General features: G+C 45.0%; 1 protein-coding gene across 3 annotated transcripts in view; it reads left to right on the top strand.

Annotated features, from left to right (window-relative positions):
- WWP1 (WW domain containing E3 ubiquitin protein ligase 1) overlaps positions 1 to 12,976 on the top strand; it is a 113,257-nt gene extending 100,281 nt beyond the window's left edge. For all 3 annotated transcript variants that reach the window (XM_066578450.1, XM_066578448.1, XM_066578449.1), the window contains exons 17-24: positions 987 to 1,146; positions 4,408 to 4,541; positions 4,700 to 4,840; positions 6,019 to 6,139; positions 6,607 to 6,711; positions 8,017 to 8,113; positions 8,190 to 8,262; positions 11,919 to 12,976. In XM_066578450.1, the coding sequence (XP_066434547.1) occupies positions 987 to 1,146; positions 4,408 to 4,541; positions 4,700 to 4,840; positions 6,019 to 6,139; positions 6,607 to 6,711; positions 8,017 to 8,113; positions 8,190 to 8,262; positions 11,919 to 12,018 (931 nt within the window). In that variant the 3' untranslated portion in view covers positions 12,019 to 12,976. The remainder of the gene's footprint in view (positions 1 to 986; positions 1,147 to 4,407; positions 4,542 to 4,699; positions 4,841 to 6,018; positions 6,140 to 6,606; positions 6,712 to 8,016; positions 8,114 to 8,189; positions 8,263 to 11,918) is intronic.
- The last annotated feature ends 590 nt before the right edge of the window (positions 12,977 to 13,566 follow it).

Below are 13,566 nucleotides of genomic sequence, written 5' to 3'. Positions count from 1 at the left end.
TTTATCTACAAAGCAGGAATTGTCAGACTATTATAATTGGGCCTAGTGGTCAGTGTGAGAACTGCAGGATATTAGGATTTAAAAAAATATATATATATATATCTCACCAGAAGTTCTGAAATAAAATGTTTGTATAAATACCTGATTTATACAATGTAACTTTCAGATGACACTGGAGCTTATTTACAATTGAAGGTTTGACAGTTTTCTGATGCAAATTGATCCTACATGCGTTACATCACATTTACTATGTGTTTTAGATACCCATTTTGTCGGATACAGCGGAAAAAAGTATTTCGTAAAAGAGGTGTGGCCTAAGTTGCACCAACATTTTGTTACAAACTTTTAGCATAAAATGAGGCTATAAAAGGTGGTCCAAAGTTGGGCTGGACAGACTTAACCCTTTCCACCGTCTGACTTTTAGACTGTGCTGGTAAATAAGCCGCAATACCTTTAAGTATAGTCACAGCACCAGTTGTGTCACAAATCTGCATCTGCTGAGGATCTGCTGTAGATTTCCTACACTTTTCACTCGGTTTCAGAAAGTGAAACCAGAAATAAAAATCCGTGACCTGGTGAGGATTTAGAATTTGCACTGCTTGTCAATTTCAGCAAGTTTGTAATGCAGCGTGATGTTATTTATTAACTCTTTGCTGTGGCTGTAATACTCTGCGGGTTTTCTGTTTAGATACAAGATCTGCAGCGGATCTCCTCCATGTCCATATACTTTTTATAGTGGCTTCCATCAGGCTTGCAGTACTTCTGATGGCCAGTAGGGCTGCAGACTTTGCTATTCTTGCCATCAAAAGTAACATTAAGTGAATGATGTGAATGTGATGCGAGCCGGAGCACAAGAATACCGAATTTATGTAGCATTGTAAATGATCCTGTTACACATCAATGAAAGCCTCGTGGATGGCGTCCATGGCGCCGACGTATCTGTGGGTATTGTGGCTGGCACTGACCGTACGCTTGCTTTCTTTCAGAGAATGGTTCTTCCTCCTCTCCCACGAAGTCCTCAATCCAATGTACTGCTTGTTTGAGTATGCCGGGAAAAGCAATTACTGTCTGCAGATCAACCCGGCCTCCACTATCAATCCTGATCACCTGTCATACTTCTGCTTTATTGGACGCTTCATTGCTATGGTCAGTTCTCATTTCCTTTACTATATTAGGAAGGGCTCATGCGCTTCTCAATGCAGTATTATTTAGAGCGGTTGTTCTAAGTACTGCAGTCTTGTCTCAGTGAAGTGAATGGGATGAGCCTGCAGTACTCAGAACGGCCACTATAAACAAAACAGTGCTCAATGAAGGCACTGCAGCACTCCCCCATTAATTGGCTGATCACTGGGACCCCAATCAGATATTGATGACCTATCATATGCGTAGGTCATCCATTTTCAAAGGTTGTGAATGACCCCTTTTAAAACAGATCTCCATTAGATATGCACATGTGTTACATGCTCTGGAGATGAAGCTTGTACGTTGCACACTACTTGTAGGCTGTACTTAAACGTACCAGCAAGTTTTGCTGCATTTTGCATGAGATTGTATGAAATCCCACTGACACAGTGCTTTACCACCCAGTGCCCCATTAGTCCCCCGCTTTTATCTGTGATCAATTCATGAGGGCACTGAAGCTTGCCATGGATGTCTGATCATAATTGGCTGATTTGGCCATCCACTAGTCAGTCCATGGATGATCTGCTGCAAAATCTGCAACAATTAGAGTTTTCTGTGGATTATGACCCCTAGAAAGGAGTAAAGGAGCTTACCACACATGCAGTAAGCTCATCAGCTGCAGGCGGCCATTGTCAGCCTATGACTAGATGCAGGAGATAAACCAGGGTGATCTCACAACACGCACCTATTGTATTGTGTAATGAATATATGGAGTGATTCAGAGGTCAGGGCCACCCCGAATATCTCTGAAATGAAAATGGATACAAGTAGGACCTTTTGTCGAACACTGAAGCCCAATGTCCGCGGGCGGGTTTGATTTGCAGAATCTCTGTGCGGGATCCGCAGATCAAGCCGTCCACAGGGAAGCATGGGCGTCCGCAAATTAATGAAAGCATGCAGATTTGTTTTGTGGACCTTTCAGTCCGCAAAACAAATTGCAGCATGCTCATATTTTTGTGCTGTTCCCGCACGGATGGCTTCCATTGCAGTCAATAGAAGTCGTCCAATCCGCGGCGCACCCGCAGCTGAAACTGCAAACGTGTCGCAGACCCTGCGGGAAAACAGGAGATTAAAAAATTAAAAATCTGTACTATGCAAGTCCGATGGCGAGCCGTGAGGACCATGTACAGTACAGCGAACCCGGAAGTAGCAAGGTCCGTGCGAATGCTGCAGCCTGCAAGATACAGGTGCGCAGGGCTCACCGGCTGTGGGTATGGGCGAATTCGAATCCGATCCACCTGTGGACATGAGGTCTTAGATGGGTGAGAGAAAACTTTGGCACTACAGTGGTGCTTTGGGTTCAGCCCAAGAAATGTCAGTGGACGGGGTCCGGGGATACGTGATTTAAGGGTAGGATTTCATCAGAAATTCATAAATGCAGTCATTTTTTTTCAATACCTGCAGCCAAAAGTTCAGGGATACCGGTAGTTTTGGTTTGTCCTGGACATTACCAGTTTCCCTGAATTGGCCGTCTGGCAGTTCGTACATTCACAGACGTCTTCCTGAGTGTTCTTGATTGAAAACCTCAGGAACCTTACGTGAACTTCTGTTACCGACCATCAGGATGATCTCTGTTTTGTCTTAAATTGTGAACAACCTTTTCTGGTACCTGAAAAGACATGTGATTTAGTATTTTCCATACCTCATGATTCAACATAACTTTATTAATGCTCGTTATAACATCATCCATAATTCAAAAAGATTTGCAGATATTGAAACAACAAAACCGCACCCATCCGTTTCTGATGAAATTCTACCCTTAACCCTTTGCAATTCAATTTTGGATTCAGGGTTTCCTAGGGGGTTTTCTCTTTCTGCCATTATGCAACGGAGCCATCTGCAGGCTACAGCCAGTACTGCAGTATGGGACATGCTGGAGAGGCCCCTGACAACAGAGCAGCCAGTAATATACAGTAAGAATACCCTGCCGGACGTCTTCTGACATCGGAGCTGTACAGCCTTCAATCAGAATGTCTTAAGACGTCAGACAGTGGATTGGAAAGGGTTAAGTCATGTGTCCCATGACCCCCTTTCCATTGAAGTTTCCAAGATGGCTAACAGGCACCACAATAGTGCCAAAAAGTTTCTCCACCACCCGTATCGGTGTTCTACAAAGATTCCTACTTGTCTTTCAGTTCAAAAGATATCCAGGTGACCCTGACCTGTAAGTGTCTGTAATATAATATAATGTTATACGTTGATTTGCACAGAATGTTGGATGCAAGAATCCGCTCTTTTTTCACTGTGGACACGCTAAAAACGCTTACTATTGCCCTCATCCACTCCCGGCTCGATTATTGCAACTCGTTGCTGATCGGCCTCCCCTGCACCAGACTCGACCCTCTCCAATCCATCCTGAATGCAGCAGCCAGGCTCATCTTCCTGTCCAGCCGCTACTCGGATGCCTCTGCCCTGTGCCAGTCACTGCACTGGCTGCCCGTTAAATACAGAATTCAATTTAAACTCACTTCCCTCATCCACAAAACCCTCCACAGTGCAGCGCCCCCCTATATCGCCTCCCTCATCTATCACCCAGCCCGGGCTCTCCGCTCTGCTAACGAAACCAGATTAAGCGCCCCTTTAATTCGAACTTCTCATTCCCGCCTCCAAGACTTCTCCAGAGCAGCACCGGTCCTCTGGAACGCACTACCAAAGGCTACCCGAACAATCCAGGACTCGCAGAACTTCAGGCGTGCTCTAAAAACGCACCTCTTCAGGGAGGCATACCAAATTCCCTAAACAAACCCCTCTGTACTCTGCCTGATAACATGCTCCCTGACCTACTGACTGCAATCCCTGCTAGCCATCATAAACCGCTCCTGCAGTCACACCGTTTCTGCCGTCACACGGCTAAATGTCTGACCATTGTCTGTGTATATCACCCCTCACTCTCCACCTCGCCATACTGTACACATCTCCAGCCCCTTTACCTTCTGTATCACCCCATTACTTGTAGTATGTAAGCTCGTTGGAGCAGGACCCGCACCCCTACTGTTTCCATCAACTGATTACTATGTAACCGTGGTTCTGTAATGTTTGTACTTTTGTCTTTCTGTATCCCCCCTGTCTATGTAAGCGCTGCGGGATATGTTGGCGCTATACAAATAAAGATTATTATTATTACCTACAAACATGATGATGATGATTGGAGATTCCCTTTAAAGCAACATGGAGGGGTATTTGTTTATAGCCAGCAATAACCGGTGACTTTGTATCTCGCTCCAGGCTTTGTTCCATGGCAAGTTCATTGATACTGGATTCTCTCTTCCATTCTATAAACGGATGTTGAGCAAAAAGCTCACTATCAAAGACCTGGAGTCTATTGATCCCGAGTTCTATAACTCCCTCATATGGATCAGGTAAGCAAACTGTGAAATGCCCTCAGGGGTTGTGGGAAGACTAATGCCCCACTATGAAGAGAGGAGGAAAGCGCTGCAGACCTATACTATATAGTTGGTGCATTCTTCCATAGTCATGCTGGTGATCCCTGTGCAAATGGCCTTCTGCTTATTTCCAGAGACAATAACATTGAAGAATGTAACTTGGAGATGTACTTTTCTGTGGACATGGAGATACTAGGAAAAGTGACATCCCATGACCTCAAACCTGGGGGATCCAACATCCTTGTTACTGAGGAGAACAAGGAAGAATATATTGGGTGAGTTGTATTGAAAGTGGATCTCTAAAATACTAGGCTGCTGGTCCACTGTGTCCTTGTGTGGTAGCTTGGAGCCCCCGTCTAGTAGCACTTCGGACCTTGTTGACCTTCAGAACCGCAGCAATTCATTGTGGCATAAATTCTACTAGATGATAAAATGGTTCTGTAGGAATATCGGCCCCTGCGGTCAGGAAGATTCTTATAGCTGCTGAAAATTTAGATGGAGGTGCTGACTTGCTCTGACCAGCTGACAGGAAGGGGTCATCAATTCATGCTGCTTGTTCCAATTTCTGACCTCCCATCAGCATGGTGCAATACAATGTATCCTCATCATGGTTACTCAAGTAATAAAACCCACAAGGTTGGCAGTGTGGCCCCGGCTAGTTTAGGACCGATGACCCGGCCTCTTTCAAAGTCGATCGGATTGCTGGATTTTCTCATCTAACGTGGATTCAAACTAAGGCCGCATGTCCACGGGGAAAATCAGGCCCGCTACGGATTCTCCATGTAGAATCCGTAGCGGGTCCCTCCTGCCCCGCGGACATGAGGCATAAAAATAAGAATAAACTTACCTCTCGCCCACTCCGGATCTTCCCTTCGCCGCGGCGTCATCTTCTCTGCGTCGCAGCCGGATCTTCTTTCTTCGGCCCGGCGGATGCGCAGGGCACGTCGGTGACGTGCCCCGCGCATGCGCCGGCCCGAAGAAAAAGATCCGGCCGCGGCGAAGGGAAGAACCGGAGCGGGTGAGTAAATTCCGATTTTTGTCTCCCGCGGATCCGGCCGGCTTCCATAGGCCTCAATAGAAGCCCGCGGGAGACCTGCACGAAAATGGAGCATGGTCCAGATTTTTTCATGCTCCATTTTTTTAAAAATCACTTTTATTGGCCATCCGCGGGTATTTATCTACCCGCGGGTGGTCAATGCATCCCTATGGGATGCGGATCCGCGGGCAGGAGAAGAGTTAAAATCCGCTGCGAATTTTAATTCTTCTTTTGCCCGTGGACATGAGGCCTAAAACTGATCCACAGAGAACTTGCCACAAGATTTTATGCTGCACTTCGGGGTCACAGGGAGAATTCCCATACAGGGAAGCTCCAGTTTTGAGAAGGCCGGTGTGCCATTTGGTATATGTGATGAGTCCCGATCCTGTCCTGAACAATGTTAATCTTTCCTTCTAGTCTGATGGCCGAATGGAGATTTTCGCGAGGAGTTGAAGAACAAACCAAAGCATTTCTTGATGGCTTTAATGCCGTTGTCCCTCTACAGTGGCTGCAGTATTTTGATGAAAAAGAGTTAGAGGTTTGACTTCTACAAATACTAAATACTAGATCACTGGGTAACACTGACAGGGAAAAGGACTTGGGGAGTCTAGTTACTTGTAAGCTTTACTGGAGCAACCAGTGTCAGGCAGCTGCTGCCAAGGCAAATAGGATCATGGGGTGCATCAGAAGAGGTCTAGGGGCACATGATGAGAACATTGTTCTCCTCTTTACAAGTCACTGGTCAGACCACACATGGAATATTGTGGACAGTTTTGGGCACCGGTACTCAGGAAGGACATATCAGAACTTGAGTAGGTACAAAGGCGGGCGACTAAAGTAATGGAATGGGCGGACTACAATACCCAGAGAGGTAAAAGCCAGGGTTATTTAGTTTAGAAAAAAAGACGGCAGAGGGGCGACCTTAATGGAAAGCACTGGAATCTTGTGATGGTTGTTCCAGAAGTTCTCTTATATGGAATATTAAACCTGTATATATGTGTTTAGGTAATGCTGTGTGGTATGCAAGAAGTGGATCTATCAGACTGGCAGCGGAACACAGTCTATCGCCATTACACCAGGAACAGCAAGCAGATCATCTGGTTTTGGCAGGTAATTTACACCATAAATGTGTGAGATCCTCTTAGACTCTTTTATATATGTTATGGCCCACTTACATGTAACGATTATCGCTCAAAATTCATTTAAATGACAAAAAATGAGCGATAATCGTTACATGTAAATGCTGCCGTCGTGCACTTTTCCTCTGAACGATGATTTTACGGTGAACTTAATAGACCACACGCCGTGTTCTCCACGGGAGCCGGGAGATTACACTGTAACCTGCCAGCAGCCCCAACGAGAACAATGCAGCTATATGCACAGCTGTGGATGGGATTAATCACGTGCGGTGCGCTGTCCAAGGAGCGGCCCGCAGTCGAGGAAATGGCGAGGCAGAAAAAGGCCTTGGCACAGGGCTCTACCATCTCCTCCCCTGGGGGTAGCACAGGACCCGACCAAGTTATGTCTATGGGAGTTTCACAGGGAAAACCCAATCCGTGTTTTACCTTAGTGGTTCTTGTTGTCCCTGTGAAGTCACTCACCCTCCGGCTCCGGTCTGTGCATGCGCCGGTTGCCCGGCAGCTGGCACATGAAAGATCCGGATCTGCGGGGCACGGGTGAGTACGTGCTGCTCTCTGCAGGCGCTCGGGTCCCGCGGTAAGAATTCTCTCTGCTGGATCCGACCCAGCCGTCTGCAGGCGGCCTAACTCTAGGCCACTACACTGGGCTCTGTAAACAGCTCCTGGAGGCCCTTTTACATTCAAATGAAGATAACGTGTTAATGGCAATTAGTGGCCGTTAACACTTTATGCAAAAAGGTCGCTAAAACTTTCAATCATTTAAAAGATTATTTTTGTGTGTAAATGGGCCTTAAGACTGTAGAATTTAAAAGATTATATTTGATTTTGCTTTCGTGCTAATTCACCAGTCTTGCACTGTTCAGGTAAGTTAGGGCCCTTTTACACGGGCCAATCCTCATTTGATTTCTTGCTGCCGGCATTTACACTTAAGGTAATCATAGCAATTACCTTTAGTGTAAATGCCGGCAGGACTAAACGACTATTGATAATTTGTTTATTCCGTTTCTGCAGGAGTAAAACTCAAACAACGATCGGCCCGTGTAAACAGGCAGTCCTTTATGATCAACTGCTTGTTTACTGTGAATGGAGGTGAATGGCTGAAACGATCTCCGGCCCACTCCGCCTCCAATCAGTGAGCGATACTCCCACCTGTGTAAAAGCAAATGAGTGATGATCGCTGGGACGACGGTCGGGTGCTGAAGCACCCAACAATCATCCCACATAGAAGGATCCTTGGTTGGATGATGATGATGAGCTCTTTTTTTGCATCCTGCAGTTTGTGAAGGAGATGGACAACGAGGTTCGCTTGCGGTTGCTGCAGTTTGTCACTGGCACCTGTAGATTACCTCTAGGTGGATTTGCTGAGCTGATGGGTAGGTGTTAGCGGTTCTTTTATGAGCATATGGGGAGTATTTCACCTGGTGACCCAACATTTTACAATCCCTGCAGGAAGCAACGGCCCTCAGAAGTTCTGCATTGAAAAAGTTGGGAAGGAAACATGGTTGCCAAGAAGTCATACATGGTAAGGCGACCCGTCTACAAAACTGTGAAACAAGGCTCTCCAGGACCTCAAAGGCTTTGGAGGCTCTTTCTGGGGATTTTTTCCCTACTTAAATTGGCTGATGATCATTTTTGCAATCGGGTTTAATTAATAAATATAGCGGTTTGTTTACTGTAACTTCTACATATGACTGTATAGGGAGGCTGCAGTCGATCAGTCCAACCTCACTGAGACATCTCCTGTTAGCTAAGTTATGACTACCACAAAGGGTATTGTTACCTGGGATGATTCTCCTGAAAGCCAAGCAACTATCAGCCCATGAAACAGGCCGTCATCTAGTAACTATTTCCATTTTTTCCTCTGGAGGCGGGCGACTGGAAGAGCTGTCTAGCGTTCTCCACCTCCATTCAGTAAGTAATTATCGCTCCTGTGTAAAAACACAAAAGAGATAATCAGTAGTAGAATTTTTGGGCGCTGAACCACCCAACGGTTATCCTGTGTAAAAACACCCTTAGCCTGCAGTGTCTGTATACAGTGGTATGTAGAAGCTGCAGAAGGCAAACAGTGCAGCATTTGGAACCATATCCCATTGCAAAAATGATTGACAGTCCGAAATGTATGCAAGTGGAGAAAAAAATTCCCCTCAAGTGTCCATCACCTTAGAACCTTAGGCCATCTATATTTGATTGGTGGATGTGTGACATCTGGGACTCCTGCTGATCAGCACAGGGAAGGGCAGCAGAGCTCATGCGAGGGTTGCATACTCCTTTCATTGTATGCTCAATAGGATCTTCATGTTCCCCTGTGCAAAGAATAGAGCACTTGTTTCCTTTCTTCAGAGGTGATGGGTCCTGTTCTCACTAGGTTTTTGCATTTTGTTTAAAGGTACAGTTTTTTTAAGATTGGGAATAATGTACCTTTAAACCAGGATGCCCGGCCTGTTGGCATGGATTTGTTACAAAAAACTGGATCATGCTATTAAAAAGGAATCTGCATCATTTTTGTTCTGTTGCTTTTTTTAATAGTAGATTTGCCCAGACAAGAAACCTTATCCAGTACTGAGATGGATGTTGATGACGTAACAAGCGGCATTCCACAAAGTGTGCCCATTCTATCAATAGGAGATGAATTGCAATCTATACACCTTCTGGGTACTAATACTATACTGAGAAGACCGGAACTAATAAAAGTAACTTAGCATTTTTGGTGTACAAGTCCCCTACCACCTCTTAAGGCCCATTTACACGGGACGAATGTCAGGCAAACGATACCCAAAACCCGTCCCCGCACATGCTCGCTCTTGTACTACTACATGGGAGCTAGTATCTCTGGCTCACAGCAGGGCGGCTGGAGGAGATTTCTCTCCTCGCTCCTCTCCATTGACTTAACATAGCAGCCCTTCAGTACTGAACGGCTGCTATTTACACTGAACGATGATCGTTCAGCTCATCGTCCATCGTTTATGCAGCATAAACGATGGACGATCAGCTGATCGTTCAGTGTAAATGGCAGCCGTTAAGTACTGAAGGGCTGCTATGTTAAGTCAATGGAGAGGGGCGGGGGAGAGCGAGGAGAGAAATCTCCTCTAGCCACCCTGCCCACCTGCTGGCCGCTCTGTGAGCGAGCCAGCGATACCAGCGCCTGTGCAGGAGCACATGAGTGAGTGTATGTGGGGACGAGTGTTTGGCATCGGTTGCCTGACATTCGTCCTGTGTAAATGGGTGTTTACATGGGAAAAATCTCCCTATTCTGGCAATTCATTAGCATTTTCAATATGGCCTGCAAACTAACCTTTCATGACCCCTTTCAAATTTTTTGTAATCTTTCCACCGATTTTTGAGGTTTCTTGATGGTAGGAATTTAAACAATTTGTATGTCTTTATACTAATTTTACCGTTGACCAAAAAGTTAGATATCTTAGGGATTTCTGTTCTACTTAGTTTTCCCCCAGAAGTTCTTCATTCTTCTCAAATCCATCACTTCCTTTGGTCTATCGTTCCCCATGATGGTCTCCTTAAGACCACAGAGTTTGAATTAATTTGCCAGATAGACCCCACGCGACGAGGGTTCATATCTAGCCTATATGCCATTTTTAGTTTCCCGCCCTGTGATTCCTCACGCCTGTTTATGGTACGTTGTGAGGTGGACCTAAATATCTTCTGGTCCCCCACCAGATTGTCTTCCTGCTGTGAGATGGTATCTAGACGCAGTTATCCGGTTTCTCATGGAGAAACAGCGGTGAAGGTCCTCCATGTCCCCTGCCCAATTACATTCTACATATCCGGTGTCTGTCTTCATGGGTGTGATGCACTCGGCGATCATCGGCATGTCTGGCGGACGTGTCCGGTGGTTTATACATTTAGTTAATGTATTCTTCGACAGGCAGTTTTCACTCAGCCCCTCAGTTCTACTCCTCGATGACAGACGGTACCCATTTTAAGACTCATAGATTTGGTCTAATTTCTAGCTTTAGCTACGGGAGGCCATGTTGCCTCCGAGTGGAAGTCAGCTTATCTAACCAGAGGAGGATAAAAGAAGGGTTTCCCTTATGTTGTTTGAAAAAACACATGGGCCATAAATACGGACACCAGGGATGCGTTTGATGCCCTTTGGCTACCATAGACCATGTCTTGTGTCACCCGCAATGCTCTGCACATTATATCTATTTCTACATAATATTAAGAAGCTGTCAAAAGTGATAATTTATTGATTAACCCATCTGTTTGTGTTTTTTTTACCTGCTCTTGTTTTATATCTACACCCGTGATGTTTCCCTGCAGGGGTCGATGCCTGCTGCCTCTTTTTAAAGGGTTCTTTTGGGACATTACTCCATTTTTCTTCATTTTAAGCTCTTTTAACTTTTTTATGTTCTGGAAAACCCTTTTAATGCTGCATTACTAAGTTTACAAAATATTGAAACTTAAACCTAAATACAGCTCTGTTCACATCTGCACTACTAATTTGTGACACAAGCCAAAGCAGTGAGCTGGATCCTCCTTGACTGATCATTTGATCCATCCGGGTCCTGTCGAGGTTTCGATCATATCGATTGCAAGAATAGTGCTGCACTAGGCTTCCCGTGAAAAGTGGCAGCAACTGTAACGGAACCCCTGAGTGGGAATCATATGTGACGTAGAGATTTCTTTTCCTTTGGATCAATAGGAAGTATCCAAGTTGTAAGATTCACCTCCTCCTTCCTCTCGTACCGCTCCTCTACTTTCCCCTGGTTAAACTTGATGGGATGTTATTTTTTATCAACTCAACTAGATAACATTAACCCTTTCCAATCCAAATTTAGATTCAGGGTTTCCTAAAATGCTTTCTATTTTTGCTGTTATACAACGGTGCCATCTGCTGGCTAAAGCCAGTGTGTGTGCGCGCCAGAGAGGCTCCGACACTGGAGTGGCTGGCAACAGATGGTAAGAATACCCTGTCGGATGTCTTCTGACATTGGAGCTGTACAAGCTTCAATCAGAATGTAGGAAGACAGTAGATTAGAAAGGGTTAAAACTTTGTGGTGTTCAGTGTCGAGCCTTACGATTCGATGACGGTGGATATAATGAGTCAGGGGGGGGGGGAAGTGAATATTTTATACTATAGCAATGGCCACTGCCGCACATTTCTCCTCGCAGCTTTATAGAGCCTGACTGTTTCTTATGCTCCTTCTCCCTTTGCAGCTTCAACCGCCTGGACTTACCACCATATAAAAGCTACGAACAGTTAAAAGAGAAGCTGCTTTTTGCCATTGAAGAAACAGAAGGCTTCGGACAAGAATGAGGCGCTGCAGCAGCCGCTGTGCGACCGGAGCGTTGAGTTGTTATGGACATGTATTTTCTGCCCAGCCAAGTAAAATTGCACACTCTTAATTGTACATAAGCTGTGTAGTCTGTACAGTGATCTTTCTGATACCGATGCGTAGAGATTTCTGTTCTTCCACATAGATATGCAAAACACTTTAGCCTTTTTCTATTTTTATTTATTTTTGTTTCTCCAAAATGACGGAATAGAAGAAAAAGAAAAAAAAATAATAACTTTTAATTTTAAATGCTGCCGGAAAACTTTATTTTAAAATTTCTATATCTATGTGTACGTTCTACCGAGAGCTCTAGTTTTATAGGGTTCGAGGTCTTCTAAGACATCACAGCCATTTGATGAGGCCTGGACTTGCTTTCTTCAGTACAATTTAAAAACCTGCAAACAGTGGCTGTTCACATCCGACATCGTTTCCACAGATGTTAATTGCATGGCTGCCAACCAAGCTGTTGAAAGCTATTGCCAAATAATAATAAAAAAATATATAAAAAGTTACAAAAAAAAAAGTCTTTTGAGTAAAATGTACGAGACAAAAAAAATCCTGCTGCTGGCTTTCTAGGACGGCGGAACACGCACAGTTCTGCCTTTCATTTATTTCAGTGTGATAGCCGATATCTCTCTTTTTTTTTTTTTTTTTGAACGGAGCAAAAGTAGCCAAGGCCGAGAGTGGAGCCGCGCGTAATTAGTTTTATCACGATTCTTTAACATTTAATACGAGGGGAGGGTCACAATTACGTTGATCCGTAATGTGTTGTGATTTGTACCCCTCCGTTGAAAGTGTTAGCGAGAGAACAAGTGGTTCGCAATGCTGCGGGCAAGATTTTTAGGTACAAGACAAAGAAAAAAACGAAATGTCTTGGATGAATATCGAAAGTACAATGCAAACTTTAAAAGAAGTCAAATTAAACTTTTTTTAACCTCATTTTGCTTTCCTGTTGTCTTATTCTTGGTGTTGGAGTAAAAAAAACAAAAGTTAGCAAGTAAGCAACGGACTGGTATGAAGTAAAGCTACCTGGCCACGGCGTACTAGGGTACATTCATATGTAGCCGATTCTAGTAGAGATGAGCGAGTATACTTGCTAAGGCACATTACTCGAGCGAGTAGTGCCTTAACCGAGTATCTCCCCGCTCGTCTCTAAAGATTCGGGGGGCGGGGGAGAGCGGGGAGGAACGGAGGGGAGATCTCTCTCTCTTCCAACCGCAACTCACCTGTCACCCGTGCCGGCCCCCGAATCTTTAGAGACGAGCGGGGAGATACTTGGCTAAGGCACTACTCGCTCGAGTAATGTGCCTTAGCGAGTATACTCGCTCATCTCTAGATTCTAGCCTTTCAGTTGAAGAGACAGTCTGCTGTGGATCCACATCGAAATCCGCTCCGATGCTGCAGTTTTTGATGCGGATTTTCTGAACCAATTCTGTTACTTGTGAATTTACCCTTAAAGGAGTTGTCCCAAGAACAAAACCTCTGTTCGTAGTTCCTGATAGGACATATTAACATCAGAGTGGGGTCAC

The sequence above is a fragment of the Eleutherodactylus coqui genome, chromosome 9 (assembly GCF_035609145.1).
Source record: "Eleutherodactylus coqui strain aEleCoq1 chromosome 9, aEleCoq1.hap1, whole genome shotgun sequence".
Classification (NCBI taxonomy): Eukaryota; Metazoa; Chordata; class Amphibia; order Anura; family Eleutherodactylidae; genus Eleutherodactylus; species Eleutherodactylus coqui.
Note: the sequence above shows the minus strand (reverse complement) of the source record. Positions and strands in the feature narration are given on the sequence as shown.